Source organism: Bombina bombina, chromosome 6 (genome assembly GCF_027579735.1).
Source record: "Bombina bombina isolate aBomBom1 chromosome 6, aBomBom1.pri, whole genome shotgun sequence".
NCBI classification, from domain to species: domain Eukaryota; kingdom Metazoa; phylum Chordata; class Amphibia; order Anura; family Bombinatoridae; genus Bombina; species Bombina bombina.
In genome coordinates this window covers 728,993,037-729,020,860 of record NC_069504.1, presented here as the reverse complement: position 1 = coordinate 729,020,860, position 27,824 = coordinate 728,993,037, and the positions used below count along the sequence as shown (strand labels likewise).

At 38.4% G+C, this 27,824-nt stretch overlaps 1 protein-coding gene across 3 annotated transcripts in view; it reads right to left on the bottom strand.

Annotated features, from left to right (window-relative positions):
- Window positions 1-27,824, bottom strand: part of LOC128662237 (adhesion G protein-coupled receptor E1) — a 267,881-nt gene that overhangs the window by 6,724 nt on the left and 233,333 nt on the right. For all 3 annotated transcript variants that reach the window (XM_053716059.1, XM_053716061.1, XM_053716060.1), the window contains 2 exons: window positions 27,286-27,480; window positions 11,644-11,879 (listed from right to left, as the gene is read on the bottom strand). In XM_053716059.1, the coding sequence (XP_053572034.1) occupies window positions 11,644-11,879; window positions 27,286-27,480 (431 nt within the window). The remainder of the gene's footprint in view (window positions 1-11,643; window positions 11,880-27,285; window positions 27,481-27,824) is intronic.

The following is a 27,824-nucleotide window of genomic DNA, read 5'->3' as shown; positions in this document are numbered from 1 at the left end:
GCCCTCCCTAACATCACTGACACCTAACTTCAAGTATTAACCCCTAATCTGCCGACCGGACCTCGCCGCTACTCTAATAAATGTATTAACCCCTAAAGCTAAGTCTAACCCTAACATTAACACCCCCCTAAATTAAATATAATTTAAATCTAACGAAATAAAATAAATCTTATTAAATAAATTAATCCTATTTAAAGCTAAATACTTACCTGTAAAATAAACCCTAATATAGCTACAATATAAATAATAATTATATTGTAGCTATTTTAGGATTAATATTTATTTTACAGGCAACTTTGTATTTATTTTAACCAGGTACACTAGCTATTAAAAGTATCTTTTGGAACATGAGGTGGGAGGAATCAAAAGTTCAATCTGCCCCTCACTAGAACTGAGTCTGGGTGGGGGCTGCACCTTTATGCTGATTTGGAGGAAAGTGCAGGCTTTTAATATGATTGGACTTAGACCAAGATCTTTGTGTCTTGGAATGATGAAAGGAGTGAAATCGTCTAGTGGACTTAAACCTGCCCTTCGCTTTTTTTGTCTTGTAGCAAGAAAGCTCCTATACCTCCAGTGCTGTAGCATCCAGTCCAGATACAAACAAGATCTATCTCTGCTCTTTTTGCTTGAGCATAAAACTTTAATGACGCATTCAATCTTTTTGCATGCGTCGAGTAGAGTGCATAATAAAAGTTAAAAGTCCATGCATGCTAACCATTATTGTGACCGTGCAAACTCATTCTCCCGATAGAAGGTTATGGAGACCGCAGAAGAAAGAACCTAACACTTATTGCTTGCGTGCTAACCCGACAGAAGTTATTCATATTTACATTCCAATGTTCTTTACATACTAAACAATATAATTTGTATTGTAAATATATATTTCTATGCATATCTGATTCTGTATATATGTATGCCCATATATCTATTCCTACAGATATATAGGTATAGATATCTATTTTACATTAACATTATCAGATATACATAGAAATATATATTTAATATAAAAAATTACATTATTTGTTATGTGAAGAACATTTCAATTTAAAATATGCGTATCACGCTTTGACCTAGATTTGGAGTTTGGCGGTAGCCGTGAAAACCAGCGTTAGAGGCTCCTAACGCTGGTTTTAGGCTACCGCCGGTATTTGGAGTCACTCAAAATAGGGTCTAACGCTCACTTTTCAGCCGCGACTTTTCCATACCGCAGATCCCCTTACGTAAATTGCGTATCCTATCTTTTCAATGGGATTTTTATAACTCCGGTATTTAGAGTCGTTTTTGAAGTGAGCGTTAGACATCTAACGACAAAACTCCAGCCGCAGGAAAAAAGTCAGTAGTTAAGAGCTTTCTGGGCTAACGCCGGTTTCTATAGCTCTTAACTACTGTACTCTAAAGTACACTAACACCCATAAACTACATATGTACCCCTAAACCGAGGTCCCCCCACATCGCCGACACTCGAATAAATTTTTTTAACCCCTAATCTGCCGACCGCCACCTACGTTATCCTTATGTACCCCTAATCTGCTCCCCCTAACACCGCCGACCCATGTATTATATTTATTAACCTCTGCCCCCCTCAACGTCGCCTCCATCTGCCTACACTTATTAACCCCTAATCTGCCGACCGCAAAGCGCCGCCAACAAAGTTATCCTTATGTACCCCTAATCTGCTGCCCCTAACACAGCCGACCCCTATATTATATTTATTAACCCCTAATCTGCCCCCCACAACGTCACCTCCACCTGCCTACACTTATTAACCCCTAATCTGCCGAGCGGAGCTCACCACTATTCTAATAAATGTATTAACCCCTAAAGCTAAGTCTAACCCTAACACTAACACCCCCCTAAGTTATATATAATTTACATCTAACAAAATTAATTAACTCTTATTAAATAAATTATTCCGATTTAAAGATAAATACTTACCTTTAAAATAAATCCTAATATAGCTACAATATAAATTATAATTATATTGTAGCTATTTTAGGATTAATATTTATTTTACAGGCAACTTTGTAATTATTTTAACCAGGTACAATAGCTATTAAATAGTTAATAACTATTTAATAGCTAAAATAGTTAAAATAATTACAAAATTACCTGTAAAATAAATACTAACCTAAGTTACCATTAAACCTAACACTACACTATCAATAAATTAATTAAATAAACTACCTACAATTACCTACAATTAACCTAACACTACACTATCAATAAATTAATTAAATACAATTCCTACAAATAAATACAATTAAATAAACTAGCTAAAGTACAAAAAATAAAAAAGAACTAAGTTACAAAAAATAAAAAAATATTTACAAACATAAGAAAAATATTACAACAATTTTAAACTAATTACACCTACTCTAAGCCCCCTAATAAAACAACAAAGCCCCCCAAAATAAAAAATGCCCTACCCTATTCTAAATTACTAAAGTTAAAAGCTCTTTTACCTTACCAGCCCTGAACAGGGCCCTTTGCGGGGCATGCCCCAAGAAGTTCAGCTCTTTTGCCTGTAAAAAAAAACATACAATACCCCCACCCCAACATTACAACCCACCACCCACATACCCCTAATCTAAACCAAATCCCCCTTAAATAAACCTAACACTAAGCCCCTGAAGATCTTCCTACCTTGTCTTCACCTCACCGGGTATCACCGATCGGTCCTGGCTCCGATATCTTCATCCAACCCAAGCGGGGGCTAGACATCCACTGAAGAAGTCCAGAAGAGGGTCCAAAGTCTTCATCCTATCCGGGAAGAAGAGGCGATCCGGACCGGCAACCATCTTGATCCAAGCGGCATCTTCTATCTTCATCCGATGACGACCGGCTCCATCCTGAAAACCTCCACCGCGGACCCATCTTCTTCCGGCGACGTCCAACTGAAGAATGACGGTTCCTTTAAGGGACGTCATCCAAGATGGCGTCCCTCGAATTCCGATTGGCTGATAGGATTCTATCAGCCAATCGGAATTAAGGTAGGAATATTCTGATTGGCTGATGGAATCAGCCAATCAGAATCAAGTTCAATCCGATTGGCTGATCCAATCAGCCAATCAGATTGAGCTCGCATTCTATTGGCTGATCGGAACAGCCAATAGAATGCGAGCTCAATCTGAATCAAGTTCAATCCGATTGGCTGATCCAATCAGCCAATCAGATTGAGCTCGCATTCTATTGGCTGATCGGAACAGCCAATAGAATGCGAGCTCAATCTGATTGGCTGATTGGATCAGCCAATCGGATTGAACTTGATTCTGATTGGCTGATTCCATCAGCCAATCAGAATATTCCTACCTTAATTCCGATTGGCTGATAGAATCCTATCAGCCAATCGGAATTCGAGGGACGCCATCTTGGATGACGTCCCTTAAAGGAACCGTCATTCTTCAGTTGGACGTCGCCGGAAGAAGATGGGTCCGCGGTGGAGGTCTTCAGGATGGAGCCGGTCGTCATCGGATGAAGATAGAAGATGCCGCTTGGATAAAGATGGTTGCCGGTCTGGATCGCCTCTTCTTCCCGGATAGGATGAAGACTTTGGACCCTCTTCTGGACTTCTTCAGTGGATGTCTAGCCCCCGCTTGGGTTGGATGAAGATATCGGAGCCAGGACCGATCGGTGATACCCGGTGAGGTGAAGACAAGGTAGGAAGATCTTCAGGGGCTTAGTGTTAGGTTTATTTAAGGGGGGTTTGGGTTAGATTAGGGGTATGTGGGTGGTGGGTTGTAATGTTGGGGTGGGGGTATTGTATGTTTTTTTTTACAGGCAAAAGAGCTGAACTTCTTGGGGCATGCCCCGCAAAGGGCCCTGTTCAGGGCTGGTAAGGTAAAAGAGCTTTTAACTTTAGTAATTTAGAATAGGGTAGGGCATTTTTTATTTTGGGGGGACTTTGTTGTTTTATTAGGGGGCTTAGAGTAGGTGTAATTAGTTTAAAATTGTTGTAATATTTTTCTTATGTTTGTAAATATTCTTTTATTTTTTGTAACTTAGTTCTTTTTTATTTTTTGTACTTTAGCTAGTTTATTTAATTGTATTTATTTGTAGGAATTGTATTTAATTAATTTATTGATAGTGTAGTGTTAGGTTAATTGTAGGTAATTGTAGGTAGTTTATTTAATTAATTTATTGATAGTGTAGTGTTAGGTTTAATTGTAACTTAGGTTAGTATTTATTTTACAGGTAATTTTGTAATTATTTTAACTATTTTAGCTATTAAATAGTTATTAACTATTTAATAGCTATTGTACCTGGTTAAAATAATTACAAAGTTGCCTGTAAAATAAATATTAATCCTAAAATAGCTACAATATAATTATAATTTATATTGTAGCTATATTAGGATTTATTTTAAAGGTAAGTATTTATCTTTAAATCGGAATAATTTATTTAATAAGAGTTAATTAATTTCGTTAGATGTAAATTATATTTAACGTAGGGGGGTGTTAGTGTTAGGGTTAGACTTAGCTTTAGGGGTTAATACATTTATTAGAATAGCGGTGAGCTCCGCTCGGCAGATTAGGGGTTAATAAGTGTAGGCAGGTGGAGGTGACGTTGTGGGGGGCAGATTAGGGGTTAATAAATATAATATTGGGGTCGGCGGTGTTAGGGGCAGCAGATTAGGGGTACATAGGGATAATGTAAGTAGCGGCGGTTTACGGAGCGGCAGATTAGGGGTTAAAAATAAAATGCAGGTGTCAGCGATAGCGGGGGCAGCAGATTAGGGGTTAATAAGTGTAAGGTTAGGGGTGTTTAGACTCGGGGTACATGTTAGGTTGTTAGGTGCAGACGTAGGAAGTGTTTCCCCATAGCAAACAATGGGGCTGTGTTAAGAGCTGAACGCGGTTTTTTTGCAGGTGTTAGGTTTTTTTTCAGCTCAAACAGCCCCATTGTTTCCTATGGGGGAATCGTGCACGAGCACGTTTTTGAGGCTGGCCGCTTGCGTAAGCAACTCTGGTATTAAGAGTTGAAGCTGCGTTAAAAATGCTCTACGCTCCTTTTTTGGAGCCTAACGCAGCCTTTATGTGGACTCTCAATACCAGAGTTATTTTTATGGTGCGGCCAGAAAAAAGCCGGCGTTAGTTTTTCGGGTTGTTACCGACAAAACTCCAAATCTAGCGGTTTGTGTTTTGTGCTTTAGGTCTAACACGGTGTCGAGTTAGCGCACATGAAGAATTGTTAATCTCAATACACATTATTGAAATATTAAATATAAAATAATAAAAAATATTCGGCTAGATTACGAGTCTTGCATTATGAGTAAAAAAGCAGCGTTAAGCCTTATAACGCTGTTTTTTTACTACCGCTAGTATTACGAGTCTTGCAGATTTAGGGGCACCGCACACTTTTTTGGCCTTACCGCAAATCAACTTACGCAATTTGCGTATAGTCTTTTTTCTATAGGACTTCCATAGCGCCGGTATTACAATCTTGTCCTGGGTGGCCAAAAAGTGAGCGGTACACCCTATCCCATCAATATTCGTACCGCATTTTAAAGTCAGTAGTTATGAGTTTTACACTACAAAGCCGTAGCATAAAACTCATAACTAAAGTGCTAAAAAGTACACTAACACCCATAAACTACCTATTAACCCCTAAACCGAGGCCCTCCCGCATCGCAAACACTAAAATTAAATTATTAACCCCTAATATGCCGCTCTGGACATCGCCGCCACTATAATAAACATATTAACCCCTAACCCACCGCACTCCCGCCTCGCAAACATTGGTTAAATATTATTAACCCCTAATCTGCTGTCCATCGTCGCCACCTACCTACATTTATTAACCCCTAATCTGCCGCCCCCAACGTTGCTGCCACTATATAAAATTTATTAACCCCTAAATCTAAGTCTAACCCTAACACCCCCTAACTTACACTAACACCTAACCTAACCCTACAATTAAATAAATTCCCTAAATTAAATACAATTAACTAAATTCAAAACAATTAGCTAAATTACAAAAAAACCCCACTAAATTACAGAAAATAAAAAACAAATTACAAGATCTTTAAACTAATTACACCTAATCTAAGAGCCCTATCAAAATAAAAAAGCCCACCCAAAATAAAAAAACCTAGCCTAAATTAAACTACCAATAGCCCTTAAAAGGGCCTTTTGCAGGGCATTGCCGCAAATAAATCAGCTCTTTTACCTGTAAAAAAAAAAAAATACAAACAACCCCCCCAAAACGGCAGAAGTGGTCCTCCAGTCGGGCAGAAGTGGTCCTCCAGACGGGCAGAAGTGGTCCTGTATAGTGGTTTGTATTTTTTTTTTACAGGTAAAAGAGCTGATTTCTTGGGGGCAATGCCCCGCAAATGGCTTTTATAAGGGCTAATTTAGGCTAGGGTTTATTTTGGGTGGGCTTTTTTTATTTTGATAGGGCTATTAGATTAGATGTAATTAGTTTAAAGATTTTGTAATTTGTTTTTTATTTTCTGTAATTTAGTGTTTGTTTGTTTTTGTAATTTAGCTAATTGTTTTGAATTTAGTTAATTGTATTTAATTTAGGGAATTTATTTAATTGTAGGGTTAAGTTAGGTGTTAGTGTAAGACAGGTTAGGTTTTATTTTACAGGTCAATTTGTATTTATTTTAGCTAGGTAGTTCTTAAATAGTTAATAACTGTTTAGTAACTATTCTACCTAGTTAAAATAAATACAAACTTTACCTGTAAACTAAAAATAAAACCTAAGCTAGCTGCAATGTAACTATTAGTTATATTGTAGTTAGCATAGGGTTTTTTTATAGGTAAGTATTTAGTTTTAAATAGGAATTATTTAGGTAATTATAGTAATTTTTATTTATATTTATTTTAATTATATTTAAGTTAGGGGGTGTTAGGGTTAGGGTTAGACTTAGGTTTAGGGGTTAATAAAAATAATATAATGGCAGCGACGTTGGGGGCAGCAGATTAGGGGTTAATAAATGTAGGTAGGCGGCAGCGATGTTAGGGGTGGCAGATTAGGGGTTAATAATATTTAACTAGTGTTTGCAATGCGGGAGTACGGCGGTTTAGGGGTTAATATGTTTATTATAGTGGCGACAACGTTGGGGCAGCAGATTAGGGGTTAATAACATTATGTAGGTGTCGGCGATGTTGGGGCAGCAGATTTGGGGTTCATAAATATAATGTAGGTGGCGTTGATGTTCGGAGCGGCAGATTAGGGGTTAATAAGTATAATGTAGGTGTCGGCGATGTCGGGGGCAGAAGATTAGGGGTTAATAAGTGTAAGATTAGGGGTGTTTAGACTCAGGGTTCATGTTAGGGTGTTAGGTGTAAACAAAATTTTAGTTTCCCCATAGGAATCAATGGGGATGCGTTACTGAGCTTTACGCTGCTTTATTGCAGGTGTTAGACTTTTTCTCAGCCGGCTCTCCCCATTGATGTCTATGGGGAAATCGTGCACAAGCACGTAAAATCAGCTCACCGCTGACTTAAGCAGCGCTAGTATTGGAGTGCGGTATGGAGCACAATTTTGCTCTATGCTCACTTCTTGCCTTTTAACCTAGGGTTTAGAAAAACCTGTAATACCAGCGCTGTAGATAAGTGAGCGGTGACAATAACGTGCAAGTTAGTACCGCACCCATCATAACGCAAAACTCGTAATCTGGCCGATTAATAATTATTATACATACTGTAAAAAATTCTTAATAATCCATAGGAATTATATATATACAGTATATATATATATATATATATATATATATATACTGTATATATATATATATATATATATAAATATAAAAAAAAAAATATATATATATATATAAAATATATATTTATATTTATAAATAAATATATATATGATTTTTTATATTAATTATTAATATTTTATAGTTTATATTTCAATAATGCATTGCGGTTAGCAATTCTTCATTTGCGCTAAGCAGACACTGCATTAGACTTAAAGCGCAAAACACGAGCACGATATGCATATTTTATATCTCAATGTTCTTTACATAGAAAATAATGTAATTTTTCTATTGTGTGGAGTGTTTTGCCTCCTTCTGTAGGACTGGACTTCAAATCCACATGTGATGGCTCATGGGCTCTCACCATTTTATAAAAAATAGCTGATTTTGCTCACTGAAACCACCACCCATTGTTCTCAAGAACATGCTATTTAAATGGACCGAGACCGCAGGAATAGCAGACCTCTTTATCTTATCTCACTCTTTCTAAACATAAAGACCAAAACTTGTTACCAAAATTTAAGCTAGTGGTTTCAATGAGCAAAACCAGCTCTTTAAATTGCAAAAATAAACATGAATTAGTCATTTGCAGTATATTTAATATTACGTGACTGGTACAACAAGTAATTTGGAACACATTAAGAGGTTAAAAATGTATAGTATGGCATACAAACATGAAAACAATGTAAGGTATATGAATTTATGTGTGCAAAACTGTTATCTGAATAAGGGCCAGATTAAGTACAAACACCACCTTAATGCGCAAAGGTTAGCGTGTGTATTACAAGTTGAAAGTAAAGGGTTTGAGAGCAAGTGAAATCCAACTTACGCTAACTTCAGGACTTTGGATATCGCAAGCACGCTAATTTCTTCTCCCCATAGACTTCAATAGAGCATGTTATTAAACCTGACCATGTTTGCCCAAGTGCGCTCAGTCCAACATGAGTTATGAATATTTTACATTGCATTGTTCTTCACACAGAAGATAATATTCTTTTTATTTTTAAATAGATATTTCTACATTTATCTATCTGATGATTTTTTTTTAAATATGTATCTATACCTATATATTTATATGGATATTTACAGGTATAGCTATATACAGATACATATATTGGAACGTCTAAAAATACAAAGAACATTTTCCCCATTTGAAGAGCATTGGAATGTAAAATATTTACAGTAGATACAAAGAAAAGCACATTATTATATATTAAAATTGATTAAAAATGATTTTTCTTTCTATATGCATTATGAACAATAATGATTACTCATTGCTGGTATTTAAATCCAAGTATAGGAAACAAATTAATATAAAAATCTGAATAACAGCTTTATCTATCGGTATCTCCAGTAGCTCTAAATAGGAGCAGACCATTCTACCAATAGGTTTATAAACAGATATTGTGCAAAATAAGCGCAAAAATAGGTTATTTGTTTAGTGAAATGGTAATGTGCTCAATCACAGTCCCAGGGACTTGTTTCTAGATAAACAAGCATGGCTATCAGCGAGTGTAAATGTCTAACAGTTGAGGGGAATGGCTGGCTAGCAGCAAATGGAAGCAAATAGGAATGCTCTATTATAGAAAATCTTACCTACCAAGTTTACAGTTATTTTGATGACCCTGTAACATGGTTCTTGGGGACACCCATGTTAAACTGCTTTAACCAGTGCTGCCAAATAAGTAGAACAAGGTGGAAGAGACTTACCATACACTTTGCAATATAATCCAATGTCGGAACTGATAACTGCTGGGAACTGCCGCCGGAGAGGAGCACAGGACACTGGTACGCTGCAACTATGATCCGCTCAGATAAAAACTTTAACTTTAACCCCTAAAGACTGCTTAGTGCAGTTTTTTTTCTTTTTAAATGCTACATTTTTTGTAAAAAAAAAAAAAGAAAAGGGACCCAACTTGTTATTTTGGGCACTGTTGGGGGAAATTTAAAAAATCTGATCTCTGTTTAATTTATTGAGCACTAATTGCTGCCATGAGCATGCGGTAGCAATAACCAGCCACTTGTAATAGCTAGTTATTTATCACATGCAGTTAACCCCAGACAAGTCTGGGTGCAATAAGAAAAAGAAAATTTGATGGCACCACTTATCTGGTATCAGGGTCTATTACTGTTCTGTTTGAATTATACTGGCCTTATAACACAATATTTACAGTGGTTAGAAGGTGCAATGTATCAAGTGCCTAACATTCTCTAATTTCAGCTTAAGTAAACTTAACAAAAAAAGCGATACTTTATAAGCACTCATATTGAGACCCAGGAAGACATGTTATAACATATGTGCGTGTGCGTCATGAATGAATTAAAACGTAAAACTTTATTAGAAAAAAATTAAAACAGTGGGTTCATGTTAAAACTAAAATGCTGGCAGTTATTCAGCCTTAACGCTATGAGCCCCAGTAGTAAGGGAATACAATGGTAGTATGTATCAAGCTGCACAAATATGGAAAAGGCTGCTACATAATAATGCCCCACTTTCATGATTTAGATAGAGCATGCAATTTTAAGCAACTTTCTATTTTACTCCTATTATAACATTTTCTTCATTCTCTTGGCATCTTTATTTGAAAAGGCAGGAATGTAAACTTACGAACTGGCCCATTTTTGGTTCAGAACTCTGGATAGCGCTTGCTGATTGGTGGGTACATTTAGCTGTACCCAGGTGCTGAACCAAAGATGGGCCGGCTTGTAAGCTTAAATTCCTGCCTTTTTAAAATAAAGATACCAAGAGTATAAAGAAAAATTTATAATTTTAGTAAATTAGAAAAAGTTGCTTATAATTGCCTGCTTTATCTGAATCATGAAAGAAAAAATGTGTGTTTAGTATTCTTTTAAATATCAAGTAGTTAATATCCACTCGTGTATACTAAGGTACTGACTGTCAACTATGATAATATCAAAATAGATAGTTTCCACTATTAACTGTAGTAGTATGACTGCATAAATATTATTATTTTGAGACGTTATCCAGTGTAATATCACATAAAGTATCACGTTCTGTTATCTCATTAAATACACTGTTGCAATCAGCCCCAGTGGACGCAGTTTGTATTTTTATGCAATCAATACCGCTGATTATAGTTCTCTATTAATAGAACTATAACAATAAAGTTAACTGACAGTCTAGTAATCAGGTATTATAAGCTGCATTCACATGTTTATATGGAAAAGTTATATTACATAAATGGGTATATGTGAGTAACCATTAGCTCCCATATATAGATACCACATGTCAGATACATGTCACATTAAGTAAGGCTGAACCGCCAGTACATATATAATAATTGCTTCTGACTCTGTAACTTAGTTAATTCTATTATTAGAATTGTGCTGCTTATAAATCTATTGTGGCTATTCCCCACAGCTAAGGCGCCAAAATCAAGGTCAAGGTAAATACGTATAAATAATTCATAAGTATAGGTAGGTAACTGCTGCAAGTTTTAATAAAACAACAATGGAGCTCCTATGTACATACAAACACACACACCAAACATAGCCATTTCCATTCAGTCCCGCTAACCCAACAAGCACAAATTTAGATTGAGCTCGGCAGTGAGTGTTTACTTTCAACTTGCAATGCGCAAACAATATGGCAACCGTGCTAACATTAGTGCGCCACTTGTAATCTAGTTCTAATTTGTTAATACATAAAGTAAGCATGCAAAAAACCCTTAATATTAAAAAAAAGCAGCTCAACAGGACCAAAATGTTTCAAGAGGTTAACGCTATTTATATAGAAAGTTGTATAGAAAAATCCTGTGGAAAAACTGCTCAAAAAATTATTTTCTAATTCAATTGGATCTGATTGGTTTTAAATTGGAAAGCCCCTGAAGAGCAATTTGCACTATTCTTCTGATTAGCATTAGTATAGACCCCAAAGTGACACAGTGGTAAATCATAACACTTTTTTAAACACTTACTGTTCATCAGTTCCGTATTCCTTCCATCGCATTCCAACAGAGATAGAGACAATGATAACAGGTACCCCAAATCCAAGCATACAGACATAAGGGAAATGAGATCGTTGAGATGTCATATAATTCACAGCACGCAGGTTCCGAACGGTCAAGAAGAGGAGAATACTCTCGAGAGACATCCAGCAAAAAGCACAGAGAAGTAGGAAGTGAAGGCTGCCGGCAATCACTGAACAAAGAATCTAAAAACAAAATACAAAACAGTGAGAAAGGAAGGAGAAAGACAAAAAAGGGAGGAAGATAGTTGGAATTAAGGAAACACTTAGGAGCAGATTATAATGTGTTTTATAATGTATTAATGGTGTAGGGATTTGCATTTGGGGTTCCATTGGGTGTTGAGCATATAGGAATTGGAACCGGATCACACATAGAAACGAAAACAAAAGTTATGCTTACCTGATAAATACTTTTCTTTAGTGGCAGGGAGAGTCCACAAATGCATTCATTACTGTTGTGAATACAACACCCAAAGCATCAAGTATCCCTCCCACTTCCTTTACTCCCCCAATCATTCAGCCGAGGAAAAAAGGAAAAGTAGGAGAAACACTAAGGGTATAGAGGTGCCAGAAGATAAAGAAAAAAACACTGTCTTAAAAATAATAGGGCGGATTTGTGGACTATCCCTGCCAGGAAAGAAAATAATTTATCAGTTAAGCATAAATTTAGTTTTCTTTCCAATGGCAGGAAGAGTCCACGGATTCATTCATTACTTTTAGGAATCCAATACCCAAGCTAAAGAGGACACAGAATGAACAGAGAGGAAAATAAGACAGGCGGACCTAAACTGAAGGCACCACCGCTTGAAGCACTTTTCTCCCAAAGGAAGCCTCAACTGAGGCAAAAACATCAAACTTGTAAAATTTTGAAAAGGTATGTAAAGAGGACCAGGTAGCCACCTTACATATTTGCTCCATAGAAGCTTTATTCTTAAAAGCCCAAGAACGGAACACTGCATGGGTAGAATGAGCCATAATCCTCTCAGGAGGCTGTTGACCAGCTTCCTCAGCCAAAGAGAAAGTGTAGTCACAGTGGCCTGCTGGCCCTTGCACTTACTGGCATACAAAACAAACAAGGAAAAAGATTGTCTAAAAACCTTGGTTTCATGAAGATAGAATTTCAACGCATGCACTACATCCAGATTGTGTAACAAACGCTCCTTCTGAGTGGAAGAATTAGGTCAAAAATAAGGTACTACCATTTCCTGATTAATATTGCTGTCAGAGACAACTTTAGGTAGAAAACTTAGTACGTAAAACAGCCTTATTCACATGGAAAACAAGTTAAGGGGGATCACCCTGTAAAGCAGATAACTCAGAAACTCTGTAAGCAGAAGAAATAGCCAACAAAAACAAAACTTTCCAAGACAAAAGTTTAATGTCAACAGAAAGCATAGGCTCAAACAGAGCCCTTTGAAGGACACGTAGAACAAGATTAAGGCTCCAAGGAGGAGCAATGGGTTAAACACAGGCCTGATTCTAACCAGGGCCTGAACAAAGTACTGAACATCAGGAAGATAAACTAATTTCTTGTGCAGCAACCCAAAAAAAGGCAGATTTCTGACCCTTCATAGAACTAGCTGATAAATCTTTCTCCAAACCATCTTGGAGAAACAAAAGAATCTACAGAACCCTCGCCTTGTACCAAGCGAAATCTCGATCCTAACACCAAGCCAAATAGGTGCGCTACACTATGTGGTACATAACCAGCTTACGAGCCTGTATCAGAGTATCAATGACCCTGTAAGAAAACCCTCTTTTGGACAGCACTAGGAGTTCAATCTCCACACAGTCAGCCTCAGAGAATCTAGATTTTGGTAAAAGAACGGATCTTGGAATCAAAGGTCCACTCGCTTGAGGCAACTTCCATGGAGGTGAGGAAGACATCTTCACTAGGTCTGCGAACCAGGTCCTGCAAGGCCATGCCAGAGTAATTAAAATCACAGAGGCCCACTCCTGTTTGATGCAGGCAATCCCCCGGGGAAGGAGAGAAATGGAGGAAACAGATAAATAAGCTTGAACTTCCAAGGAACTGCTAACGCGTCCACCAACATTGCTTAAGGATCAATCGATCTCGACCTGTATCTGGGCAGTTTGGAATTAAGACGAGAAGCCATGAGGTCTTTCTCCGGAACACCCCACCTGAGGGAAATCTAGGAAAACACCTCCTGGTGAAGAGACCACTCCCCGGGATGGAAAGTCTGTCTGCTCAGGAAATCCAGCTCCCAATTGTCTACTAACAGGATATAAATGACTGAGATGTGACAATTGTGGGACTCTGCTCATTGAAGGATTGAAGGATGCATGAGACCTCCCTCATCGCCAGAGAACTTCTTGTTCCTCCCTGATTATTGATATAAGCTACAGAAGTTATATCGTCCGACTAGAATCTGATAAAATGGACGAAAAGAAGTTGAGACCATGCCATCAGAGCATTGAAGATGGCTCTCAATTCCAGAACATTAATGGGAAGAGAAGACTCCTCCAGTGACCAGGTTCCCTGAGCTTTTAAGGAGCCCCAAACTGCACCCCAGCCAAGAAGACTGACATTTGTAGTCACAATCTCCCAAGATGGTCTCAAAAAGCATGTGCCTTGAGACAGGTGGTCTTGAGAGAGCCACCAGGAGAGAGACTCTATCATATAGCTGTCCAGGACTATCAGTTGGGGCAAGTCGAAATGATCGCAATTCCATTGCCTGAACATACATAGTTGTAAAGGTCACAGATGGAAGCGAGCAAAAGGAATAATGTCCATGGTAGCCACCATGAGACCCACCACCTCCATGCACTGAGCCACAGAGGGACAAGCAGTGGACTGAAGAGAGAGGCAGGCGGAAAGTAGCTTGTCTCAAAGCTATATCTGTGATATATAGGACAGTGCTACGAACTGGAAATCAATGTACAGAAAAGGCAAAAGGAAGGAACTGAAAATGATCCCTGTGGATCGGAACATGAAGGTATGCATCATAATGGAAAGATGGATCGAATAGTCTCCATCTTGAAGGATGGAACCTTCAGGAACTTGTTGAAACACTTTAAGTCTAGAAAAGTGAGAAGTACCCTCTTTCTTGGGACCCACAAAGAGGTTTGAATAAAACTCTTGGATGAGTTCTGAGGGGGGCACTGGGACAATCACTCCCATAGAGGATATGTCTTTTATGCAATTCAAAATGGCTGTCTGTACCCCTGGGAGACCACGTCTAAGACCCAGGGGTCCAGAATGTCCCGAAACCAATCTTCCTTAAAAAAGTATAGTCCATAATCCGGATTGGGAACCGTCCCTTCATGCCAACTTGTTGTCGGAGGAGGGCTTCTTGGCCTACTTGTTCTTATTCCAAGATTGGTTAGGCTTCCAAGTACTCTTAGGTTGGTCCGACTTGGAAGGGCCGGAGATCTCTGTCCCTTGTTCGAACGAAAGGAACGAAAATTACCAGATTGGCGACCCATGGATCTAGCTTTTTATCCTGAGCGAGGAAAGCCCCCTTACCTCCGGTAACAGTAGAAATGTCTTCTAACTTAGTCTTGACCAGAACCATCTCTGATAGAGAGTTGCACCAGTACATAGCGGCTCCTGCAACTGCTGTTATGCCTGCAGCCGGTTGAAAAAGAAGCCCCATTTGGTGAAACATCCTCCTTAAGTACTCCATCTTTCTGTCCATTGGGTCCCTGAAGTAGGTACTATCCTCGAGAGGAATAGTAGTACGTTTAGCTAGGGTGGAGATAGCACCATCGACCTTAGGAATGGAACTTCACAATTCCAGATGACAGTCAGGCACTGAAACCATCCTCTTAAAATTTTGGGATGGAGAAAAGGGAATCCCCGGTTTCTCCCACTCCTTAGAAATAATGTCCGCCATGTGAGCCAGAAACCCAGAAACACCTCTGGAGCTTTCAGCCTAGTTTGATAGATTCTATCCAGCTTAGGAATCTTTGGTTCCTAAAATATCTTAAACTCAGGGACATCCAGTCGATAACACCTTAGATTACACTGGATTTTCCTCTGAGGAGTCAGAGAAAGAGAGCTCACCTTCAGAAGCCTCTGAGGACCTATCCTCCTCAGAATGCTGAGACAGACTGGCTAACGCCGTCTCTAAAGGAGTACGGATTTCATCATCAGGAGAAAAATGCTTAATTTTATGTTTCCTCTTGCCTAAAACAGGAATAGCAGAAACAGCTGATTGAGAAAAATAAAAGGACTTAACCTCCAGGGTCCTGCTGTGGAGCTGACACAGCATCTCAAGGGCTGAGCATTTCCTCCACATCTGACAGGGACCTGAGAAATAAAGGAAAGCAGTGTAAGCTTACACTGGTTGCCGGTGGAGGTGTGACCACATATAGACTGGAAGGAGGCTATGGAAGGTTCCCTGCGACACCCAGAAGCTAACTTTCACCACAACTCTTAATAAGAGAATGACATGGTTACTCTGTGAACAACACTCCTAGGCAACTACCCATTAAAGGACTAATATCTTCAGAGCACTTTCTTCGCCAAACTCCTAGTTGACTAGGCAAAGAATGACTGGGGGAGTAAGAGAAGGGATATTTGATGCTTTGGCTGTTGTGTTTTGCCTCCTCCTGGTGGCCAGGTGTTGTATTCCCAACGGTAATTAATTAATTTGTGGACTCGCCCTGCCATTGGAAAGAAAGTGGTAGAAACCAGGTCATGCCTAGAGTTAATAGGGATGGACACAGGGTTGCACTTAGGGTCAATTGTGCTGGGACAAAGTAGTAGTGGCTTGGGCATTCTGGTGAGAGGTGGAAGGATAACACAATGAGGAGGATCATAGAATTGTGTCAGCCTAAATTAAATAGTCATTATAGTGATAGAATTACATGCTTTAATTCATTAGATCTTGTAATTTTATCAATAGCGACACTGCAACGGGTTTAACCCTTGCAGAGAAGTACTTTGAACTCACCGTACTGACAAGACTTCTTAGATAAACTCGCCAGACCAGAGAGCTTTTTGAGAATTGGCCCAGAATATTGAATAGTGTCAGCAGTAGTGTATTTCAGCTTAATTCAACTTATGCTTGTGCGTAGCGCAACAAGATTTAGGGGGCAAAAATTTTGGAGGTTAGATCTATTGTACAATAACTTCCCAATCCAATGCTCTAAAATGTTTTAGCAATTAATTTTATTACAAATAAATTTAAAAGAGCATTAAAGAAAAATTAAAATTCTCCCCTATATATATATATATATATATATATATATCAACAATTAAATTTTAATTGATGATATATAAGATAGATTCATAAGAAAAATAATTTATTAAGCACAACAGTTACAACAAATGAAACCACTGTATGGTAGAAGCCCAGAGGCAGCAACTTTTTTATTAGTTTCACCATCTCTCACATAAAGTAATGTTTCTCTAATAGTTGTGTATATTATTATGTTAAAATGAAATGAGTATTTATAGCCAGGTGAAATTATAAAAAGAAACAAGGTAGTGCAACAATTATTGGCTCTAATTCAATAGGGGTCGAACATATAGTTAAAGTCCCACTCAGAAACCACTGTGCATTGTAGTCCTGGGCAGGATATAGCCAGTGAGCCAATCAGCAATGTCAGTTGCATGATCCAGCCAATCACAGGATGTGTTAAGCGCAGGAGCTGCCGTGCTTGTTGCACCACAGGAAGACTTTAGATATCTATTTAACGCTTTTTTTGGGGGGGGGTTAAACACATAGGGGCATATCTATCAAGCTCCGAATGGAGCTTGATGCCCCGTGTTTCTGGCGAGCCTGCAGGCTCGCCAGAAATACCAGTTATGAAGCAGCGGTCACAAAGACCACTGCACCATAACCCTGTCCACCTGCTCTGAGCAGGCGGACAGACATCGCCGGAATTCAACCCGATCGAGTACGATCGGGTTGATTGACACCTCCCTGCTGGCGGCCCATTGGCTGCAAGTCTGCAGGGGGCGGCATTGCACCAGCAGTTCTTGTGAGCTGCTGGTGCAATGCTGAATACGGAGAGCGTATTGCTCTCCATATTCAGCGAGGTCTGGCGGACCTGATCCGCACTGTCGGATCAGGTCCGCCAGACTTTTGTTAAATAGAGGCCATAGAGTTCCAGGGTGTGTAGGCAAAATGACATGTTATAGCTAATGAGAGCATGTTACTCTTACATTACAATGTCCCTTTTAATGAATGTTATTATGCAAACATTGTCTCTTGCCCTTGACTTGTAATACCAGACTGTACGCTATTTTTAGCACAGGGCCACAATATCGGTAGTGCACCCTGCGCTATAGATTGTCCTCTAGTTGTAATCTAGGCCTATGTGTTTAACTCCCCAAAAAATAGCAGATGCACAAGCTACCAATCACTGGCTGTATCCTGCTGAACTTTACCTATGTTATCTAGGGTTAGTAATGCACAAATGACATGCTCTAATTCATTTCAGCATGTGAGTTTTGCATTATAATGTTCCATTAGGTCTAAATAATATATATTACAGTTTAAAGGGACATGAAATCCAAAATGTTTCTTTCATGATTCAGATAGAGCAAGCTATTTTAAACCACTTTCTATTTTACTTCTATTATCATTTATTTGGTATCTTTTGGTGATAAGCAGGGACATAAGTGCAGAACCGTGCGTGTGTCTGCAGTACTATAGGCCAGCAGTTTCTTAAGAATGTTATCCATTTGCAAGAGCACTAGATGGCAGCACTATTTCCTGCCATGTATTACTACAGATAGGTATCTCTTCAACAAAGAATACGATGGGAATGAAGCAGTTTTCATAATAAAAGTAAATTAGAAACTAATAGAAAAAAAAATAAAAAAATGGAATGCTCTTTCAGAAACACAAAAGAAAATGTTTGGGTTTTGTATCCCTTTAAGATGAAGCAAGCACGAAAAACATTAATATCCATATACGTTTAACAAATGCCTAAGCAAATTCGGTTGCAATTTAGGGCTAGATTAGCGCAAAATATCACTTTAGCAAAATATTTATATATACAGTATATATATTAGCGATATTTCCGCTCCACTTAGTAATATCAGACAAATGTGTGCTGGTTTAACAGGTTGAGCGCAATGCGAATGCGACCTCGCGTTCGCATTGTAGGGAAGAATTGCGCTCATGAGAGCGTGCTTCCATAGGCTCTAATGGGAGCCTTGTTCTCATGCAGTCAGAGACGGCATCAGAACCTAAGCACAGCGAAGGGGGTAAGTAGTGCAGGGATGGGCAGCAAATGTATGTATATGAATATATATATATATATATGTATGTGTTAATATGTGTATAAACACATATTGACACGTAATTATATATATGTATATAAGCATATAGATATATATTTACAGGAAACACACAGTTCCCCATAAACCGCTATGTAAAGGCACTTTTTAGTGCCGTTGTATCTTTCTAACACCCCACACCTGCCTACTTTTACCCTATAAAACTGCTTTGTGACATTTTTACAATTGAATTAAAGATGCTACTTTGGGATTGGTGGTTACTACAAAGCCTGCAAATGTAAAGTAAATCAGGTGGTTTTTGAGTTGTTAAGATGTAAAAGTTTGATATTTGTCACTATTACAGCACTAATCACTGTACTTATCTTTATGAAATTGGATAAAGATGATTTATCTCAAGGAGTGATGTATTCCTAGCTTAAATTGAGGAAAGTGACATTTGTTCTTGTTGGTCACTTGAGTGTACACTAAAAAATAAATAAATAAAAACAATTTATTGAGCATGTGGAGATGGTCTTTTCAATGCTGATCTTGTATTTCTAAGGACTGGCCTGGTAGGCAGGTGCTTCTATCCCCTATAGACAGCACATACCACACACTCACCTAGTTTACGAGTTTTGAGCGATATAGGGAAAGAAAAGAACGCCACAAAAGTTGCATTATTTAATTCCCTATAGCACTGCCATTACAAGTTTAAAAAAACACTCAGCCAGATTACGAAAGTTTTGCGTTATGGCGTTATGGATTATTTTTATTTTATAGGCAAGTTTGTATTTATTTTAACTAGGTAGAATAGTTATTAAATAGTTATTAACTATTTAATAACTACCTAGCTAAAATAAATACAAAAGTACCTGTAAAGTAAAACCTAACCTAAGTTACAATAACACCTAACACTACACTATAATTAAATAAATTAACTAAATTAAATACAATTACCTAAATTAAATTAGCTAAAGTACAAAAAAAAAACACTAAATTACAGAAAATAATAAATTACAGATATTTAAACTAATTACACATAATCTAATAGCCCTATCAAAATAAAAAAAGCCCCCCCAAAATAAAATCCCTAGCCTAAACTAAACTACCAATAGCCCTTAAAGGGGCCTTTTGCGGGGCATTGCCCCAAAGTAATCAGCTCTTTTACCTGTAAAAAAAAATACAAACAACCCCCAACAGTAAAACCCACCACCCACACAACCAACATCCCAAATAAAATACTATCTAAAAAAACCTAAACTCCCCATTGCCCTGAAAAGGGCATTTGGATGGGCATTGCCCTTAAAAGGGCAGTTAGCTCTTTTGCTGCCCAAACCCTAATCTAAAAAATAAAACCCACCGAATACACCCTTAAAAAAAACCTAACTCTAACCCCCTGAAGATCGACTTACAGTCCTCAACGAAGCCGGGAGAAGTCTTCATCCAAGCCGGGCGAAGTGGTCCTCCAGACGGCAGAAGTCTTCATCCAGACAGCATCTTCTATCTTCATCCCTCCGACGCGGAGCAGCTCCATCTTCAAGACATCCGGCGTGGAGCATCCTCTTCAAACAACGGCTTCTTACTGGATAACGGTTCCTTTAAGTGATGAATTCTATCAGCCAATCAGAATTAAGGTAGAAAAATCCTATTGGCTGATCCAATCAGCCAATAGGATTGAGCTTGCATTCTATTGGCTGTTCCAATCAGCCGTCATTCAGTAAGAAGCTGTTGTTTAAAGAGGATGCTCAGCCCCGGATGTCTTGAAGATGGAGCCGCTCTGCATCGGATGGATGAAGATAGAATATGCCGTCTGGATGAAGACTTCTGCCCGTCTGGAGGACCACTTCGCCCGGCTTGGATGAAGACTTCTCCCGGCTTCATTGAGGACTTTGGCCCGGATGGATGAAGACTTCTGCCGCTTCCTTGAGGCTGGATGTCCAGTCTTCAGAACAGTAAGTCAATCTTCAGGGGGTAAGTGTTACGTTTTTTAAGGGTGTATTGGGTGGGTTTTATTTTTTAGATTAGGGTTTGGGCAGCAAAAGAGCTAACTGCCCTTTTAAGGGCAATGCCCATCCAAATGCCCTTTTCAGGGCAATGGGAAGCTTAGGTTTTTTTAAATAGTATTTTATTTGGGGGTTTGGTTGTGTGGGTGGTGGGTTTTACTGTTGGGGGGGTTGTTAGTATTTTTTTTTTTACAGGTAAAAGAGCTGATTACTTTGGGGCAATGCCCCGCAAAAGGCCCTTTTAATGGCTATTGGTAGTTTAGTTTAGGCTAGGGTTTTTTATTTTATTTTGGGGGGGGCTTTTTTTATTTTGATAGGGCTATTAGATTAGGTGTAGGTGTTTAATTTAATTTAGGTAATTGTATTTAATTAATTTATTTAATTATAGTGTAGTGTTAGGTGTTATTGTAACTTAGGTTAGGTTTTATTTTACAGGTACTTTTATATTTATGTTAGCTAGGTAGTTATTAAATAGTTAATAACTATTTAATAACAATTCTACCTAGTTAAAATAAATACAAACTTGCCTGTAAAATAAAAATAAACCCTAAGCTAGATACAATGTAACTCTTAGTTATATTGTAGCTAGCTTAGGGTTTATTTTATAGGTACGTATTTAGTTTTAAATAGGAATTATTTAGGTAATAATATTCATTTTTATTTAGATTTATTTTAATTATATTTAAGTTAGGGGGTGTTAGGGTTAGGGTTATACTTAGGTTTGGGGGTTAATACATTTAGTATAGTGGCGGCGACGTTGGGGGCGGCAGATTTGGGGTTAATAAATGTAGATAGGTGGCGGCGATGTTAGGGACGGCAGATTAGGGTATAATAATATTTAACTAATGTTTGCGAGGCAGGAATGTGGCGGTTTAAGGGTTAATATGTTTATTATAGTTGCGGCGATGTCCGGAGCGGCAGATTAGGGGTTAAAAAATTTATTATAGTGTTTGCGATGCGGGAGGGCCTCGGTTTAGGGGTTAATAGGTAGTTTATGGGTGTTAGTGTACTTTTTAGCACTTTAGTTATGAGTTTTCTGCTACGGCGTTGTACCATAAAACTCTTAACTACTGACTTTTAAATGCGTTAGGACTCTTGACGGGGTAGGGTGTACCGCTCACTTTTTGGCCTCCCAGGACAGACTCGTAATATCAGCACAATGGAAGTCCCATTGAAAATAGACTTTACGAAGTTTAAGTCGTTTTGCGGTAAGGCCAAAAAAGTGTGCGATGACCCTAAACCTTCAAGACTCGTAATAGCAGCGGGCATAAAAAAGCAGCGTTAGGCCCTCTTAACGCTGCTTTTTTACCCTAACGCACAACTCGTAATCTAGCCGAATATAACTATTAGTTATATCGTAGCTAGCTTAGGTTTTATTTTATAGGTAAGTATGTAGTTTTAAATAGGAATTATTTAGGTAATAGTTGTAAGTTTTATTTAGATTTATTTTAATTATATTTAAGTTAGGGGGTGTTAGGGTTAGGGTTACGTTAGGGTTAGGTTTAGTGGTTAATAGGTTTATTATAGGTGTGGGCGGACAGCAGATTAGGGGTTAATAATATTTAAATAGTGTTTGCGATACGGGAGGGTGGCGGTTTAGGGGTTAATAGGTAGTTTATGGGTGTTAGTGTACTTTGTGACAGTTTAGTTATGAGTTTGTAGCATAAAACTCATAACCACTGACTTTAGATGGCGGTACGGATCTTGTGGTTATAGAGTGTACCGCTCACTTTTTGGCCTCACAGCAAAACTTGTAATACCGGCACTATGGAACTCCCATTGAAAAAGGACTTTTCTTAAAGTGCGGTACTGACGTAGCGTGATGACCAAAAAAGTGTGCGGTACAGCTATTCTGACAAGACTTGTAATAGCGGCGTTAGGGAAAAAGCATTTTGTCATAACGCCAAACTCGTAATCTAGCTGACTGCTTGTGCAGGCGATATAGAGATTTTAAGCTCCATACCGCTCCCAAAACAAGCGCTGTGTTTGACGTGCTCATGCACGCTTTACCCATAGACATCAATGGGGAGAACCGGCAAAAAAAAAGTCTAACACCTGCGATCGCGGAAACAAAAGCTCCATAAGTTTAAACCTAACACCCTAACATAAACCCTGAGTCTAAACACCCCTAATCTTCTGCCCCTGACATCACCGATGCCTGCCTACAGTTATTAATCCCTAATATCGCCGCCACAAAAATAAAGCTATTAACCCATAAACCTCTGGCATCCCACATCACTACTACTAAATAAAACTATTAACCCCTAAACCGCCAGCCCCCCACATCGCAACAACCTAAATGAAACTATTAACCCCTAACCCTAACGTAACCCTAACAACCCCTAACTTTTACATAATTAAAATAGATCTAAATTAAACTTACAATTATTAACTAAATAATACCTATATTAACCCCTAAACCGCCAGTCCCCCACATTGCAAAAACCTAAATTAAAGTATATTAAAGGGACAGTCTACACCAGAATTGTTATTGTTTTAAAAGATAGATAATCCCTTTATTACCCATTCCCCAGTTTTGCATAACCAATACAATTATATTAATATACTTTTAACCTCTGTGATTATCTTATATCTAAGCCTCTGCAAACTGCCCCTTTATTTCAGTTCTTTTGATAGACTTGCAGTTTAGCCAATCAGTACCTGCTCCTAGATAACTTCACGTGCACGAGCACAGTGTTATCTATATGAAACACATGAACTAACACCCTCTAGTGGTGAAAAACTGTTAAAATGCATTCTGAAAAGAGGTGGCCTTAAAGGTCTAAGAAATTAGCATATGAACCTCCTAGGTTAAGCTTGCAACTAAGAATACCAAGAGAACAAAGCAAAATTGGTGATAAAAGTAAATTGGAAAATTGTTTAAAATTACATGCCCTATCTGAATCATGAAAGTTTATTTTGGCCTAGACTGTCCCTTTAACCCCTTAACCTAACCCTAACCCTAACGTAACCCTAACCCCCCTAACTTTAACATAATGAAATTAGATCTAAATTACAGTTAAAACTAAATACTTACCTGTAAAATAAAACCTACGCTAACTACAATATAACTAATAGTTACATTGTATCTAGCTTAGGTTTTATTTTTATTTTGCAGGTAAGTTTGTATTTATTTTAACTAGGTAAACTAGTTAGTAAATAGTTGTTAACTATTTAATAACTACCTAGTTAAAATAAATACAAACTTACCTGTGAAATAAAACCTAAGCTACTTTACACTATAACCTAACATTACAAAAAATAAAAACACAGTAAAATCACAAAAAATAAAAAAACCTACCATTACAAAAAAATAAAAAAAAAACTACCATTGCAAAAAAAACGAAATTATCCAAAAAATAAAGATTATTCCTATTCTTATACCCTTTTAAAAGAAAAAAACAAAACTACCGAGGGGCCCTTAAAATGGCCTTTTGTAGGGCATTGCCCTGAGATAAGCAGCTCTTTTGCTCCAAAAAAAAATTCAAACCCCCCCTAACACTATACAAACCCCCACCCCCCAAACTACCAAGGACCCTTTAAAAGGCCTTTTGGGGGGCCCTTAAAATGGCATTTTGTAGGGCATTGCCCTGAGATAAACAGCTCTTTTGCTCCAAAAAAAATACAAACACCCCCTAACACTATACAAACCCTTAACCCCCAAACTACTAAGGCCCTTAAAAGGGCCTTTTGGTGGTCTCTTAAAAGGGCCTTTTGGGGGGCTCTTAAAATGGTCTTTTGTAGGGCATTGCCCTGAGATAAACAGCTCTTTTGCTCCAAAAAAATACAAACACACCCTAACACTATACAAACCCCCACCCCCAAACTATCATGGGCCCTTAAAAGGGTCTTTTGGGGGGCCTTTAAAGGGACTTTTGTAGGACATTGCCCGGAGATAAACAGCTCTTTTGCTAAAAAAAAAAACACCCTGTAAAAATATACATTACACAAAATAAACAAATTATCAAAAATAAAACAATTATTCCTATTCTAATACCCATAAAAAACAACAACCCCAAAGTAAAAAAACCTAATCTAGAATAAAATACCAATGGCCCTTAAAAGGGCCTTTTGTAGGGCATTGCCCTAAAGATATCAGCTATTTTATTGAAAAAAAATTACAAAGTGCGGTACTGACGTTGTGGTACAGGCTAAAAGGTGTGCGGTACAGCTATACCAACAAGAATTGTAATAGCTGCGGTGCTGTTTTAACGCTGAAAATGCCATATTTTCAGTGTTACGAGCCACAACGCAAAACTCGTAATCTAGGTGACTGAAAATACCCTCATATAAAAAATATGAATTGCGCTCTTTCAGGCGGCAGGTGGTTGTCAAATAATTGAAATCCCCTTTCAAGTGACCCCTCTTCTTTCATTTGAGGGGGTCATATGTCTAGGTGGCTATCAGCTGATCACCTTGGCAACACTAATCTTCTGATAGAACCATATGTATTTGGAACAAAATCATGGTGGATTTCCCTTTGCTGACCACAACAGTAGGGCCTTTATGATGTGACCAGAAGCATTTTGCAATACTAAAATGTTTTAAGAAATTCTTCTAGTTAGAGTTATTATACATGATAGCTTTCACTGGTAAACTTAAGTGCTGGATACTCAGGCATCTGGCCTACTTGTATATACTCTAAGGGCAGTGTACAATGTAAGAGTTATCAAAGAATCTTCTATAACTATAACACATCCATAGTGTAAATAGGCTTCTAGTCAAATCTAAAATACAGTATCACTGTAAAGGGACAGTAAACACTTTAACGGGACTTAAACACTAAATACATTTCATTCACCCCTCACACTGCAGGTATCTGAAGGAGAATTGCTGCACATGTGTAAACACGTCCACAATGGAATGTAGTAAGAGCTATATTTAAACATGGTGGCACCCACTGACTAGAGGGAGGCAGGGACAAACCTCAACGCTATGCTTATAAAATGTATTTAGTGATTAATGTCCCTGCAATATAAAATGTTTAATTAGGCATAGTAAAATATTCAAATATGCAATATTCTTTCAATATTCAAATATGCAATATTCTTTCATGATTTATTTTGCCCCCTTTCCTGTAATTTAAGTCTGGAAATAGTGGTTAATCCAATTAGGGAAAGCCCCATTGCAGACTTTACAAGCCTAACCCTGACACATATCTGTCCAAAATTACCTTCAACAGAAAAAATGATGAACAGTCTAGATGACAAAATGAGCATGGCTTCCCTTGTCTACTCCAGTAACAATTGTGGATTGGCTACCCCAAATAAGGTATGTGTTTGTAATGATGTGGCTGGTCTTACCGCTGTCCCTCCGCTGCAGAAGGATTCCTCTACCGCTACCACTCCGCTGCAGAAGGATTCCTCAGGGAAATGGTCACACAGAGAGCAGTGTGACTCACTCAACTTGGCGGCAGCCATGCTTCCCAGCCTTTGCAATGTTTGTGGGCGTGATCATGACATCACCACGGTGTCACATGTCCGCACCCCCTTCAGTGAAGTGCTTCTCAGCTGTTGCAATGTTTGTGGGCGTGATAGCGACATCAGCACCACACCCCCCTTCAGTAAAACACTCCCTGTCAGCTGTCAGCCTGCATGTTCAGTAAGGGAGAAGTATATGCACACACCTCCTGCCAGCTGCCAGTCATTATCATTCCCATATAAAGCACTGCCTTACACACTACTCAGTATTCAGTTATTGAGTGAGCTTCCTTGTGAACAGTACTCTGATTTTGGTTGCTGTGTATCCTGATATTTACCCTTTTGCCTGATTAACTATTTGTGAACCTTTGCTGCCTGCCTTGACCCTTTGCCTGTTTAACCGATTAAGAACCTTGCTGCCTGCACCGACCTTGGCTTGTACACTGGATTTTGATTTTGGATTACCCCTATTTCTGCTGTGACTTGTGTATGCCTATCACGTTTCAGAATCAAGCCTTACTTACTACTTTTATTATGTGAACTTTTATCATTGCTGAAGCTTAGCTTATAGTTACTATACTTACCCTGTAACTGGAGGCAAGTATCTTCTTTGTTATCTTGTGATACTTTACTATTTCCAAAGTTATTGGGGTCCTAGCTGGTATCTGATCCTGAGAGTGTTGGATGTTTGACCATAGGAGAACTATTGCTTTAATCAAAGGGGTAATACATTTAAAACCCCTTGCCTATTATGTACATTTATTGAATGCTTGCTAAAAAATGCTCTACTTACAACAAGTTTACTGTCCCTTTAAATCTACATTTTATTTTAAGCCTTCTGGAATATTGTGACTTTGTGCCCACACAAATATAGAAGTTACTTCACAGTGCAATATTTTTAAATTTCTTCAGAAAGCAAATGCCAAAAACAAGGATGATGGCAATAAAAGGAAATGACATATAATAGTCACCTTATTTGAGGTTTGCTTCAGACCTACAAGAATAAGAAGCTGTCCCAGAAAAAGACACCCGCACAATACAGTCAGAATGGAGGTGTGTGCGCTTCGTATGGAACGGCACAGGAGGAACGTGAGGATAGACAGGAGCAGGCAGACGAGAGATATGCTCAGGCCAATGTGAGACAGCAGAATCAAACCATAATCTTCCTGTGGGAGAGAGAGTTATTTAGTTAGATAAAGATAAAACAGGGGTAAAGGTAGGAGCCAATGCATCTAAACAGAGGGAATATGAGACAGGACCACTCCCCAGCCTTTTAAACACATAGCGAATTTCACATACATAGAGGCCGAATTATCAAATGTCTGTCAGACCTGATCCGACAGTGCGGATCAGGTCCAACAGACATAGCTGAATGCGGAGAGCAATACGCACTTCGTATTCAGCATTGCAACGCCGCCCCCTACAGACTCGCGGCCAAAGGGCTGCCAGCAGGGAGGTGTCAATCAACCCGATCGTACTCGATCGGGTTGAATTGTGGTGATTCCTGTCC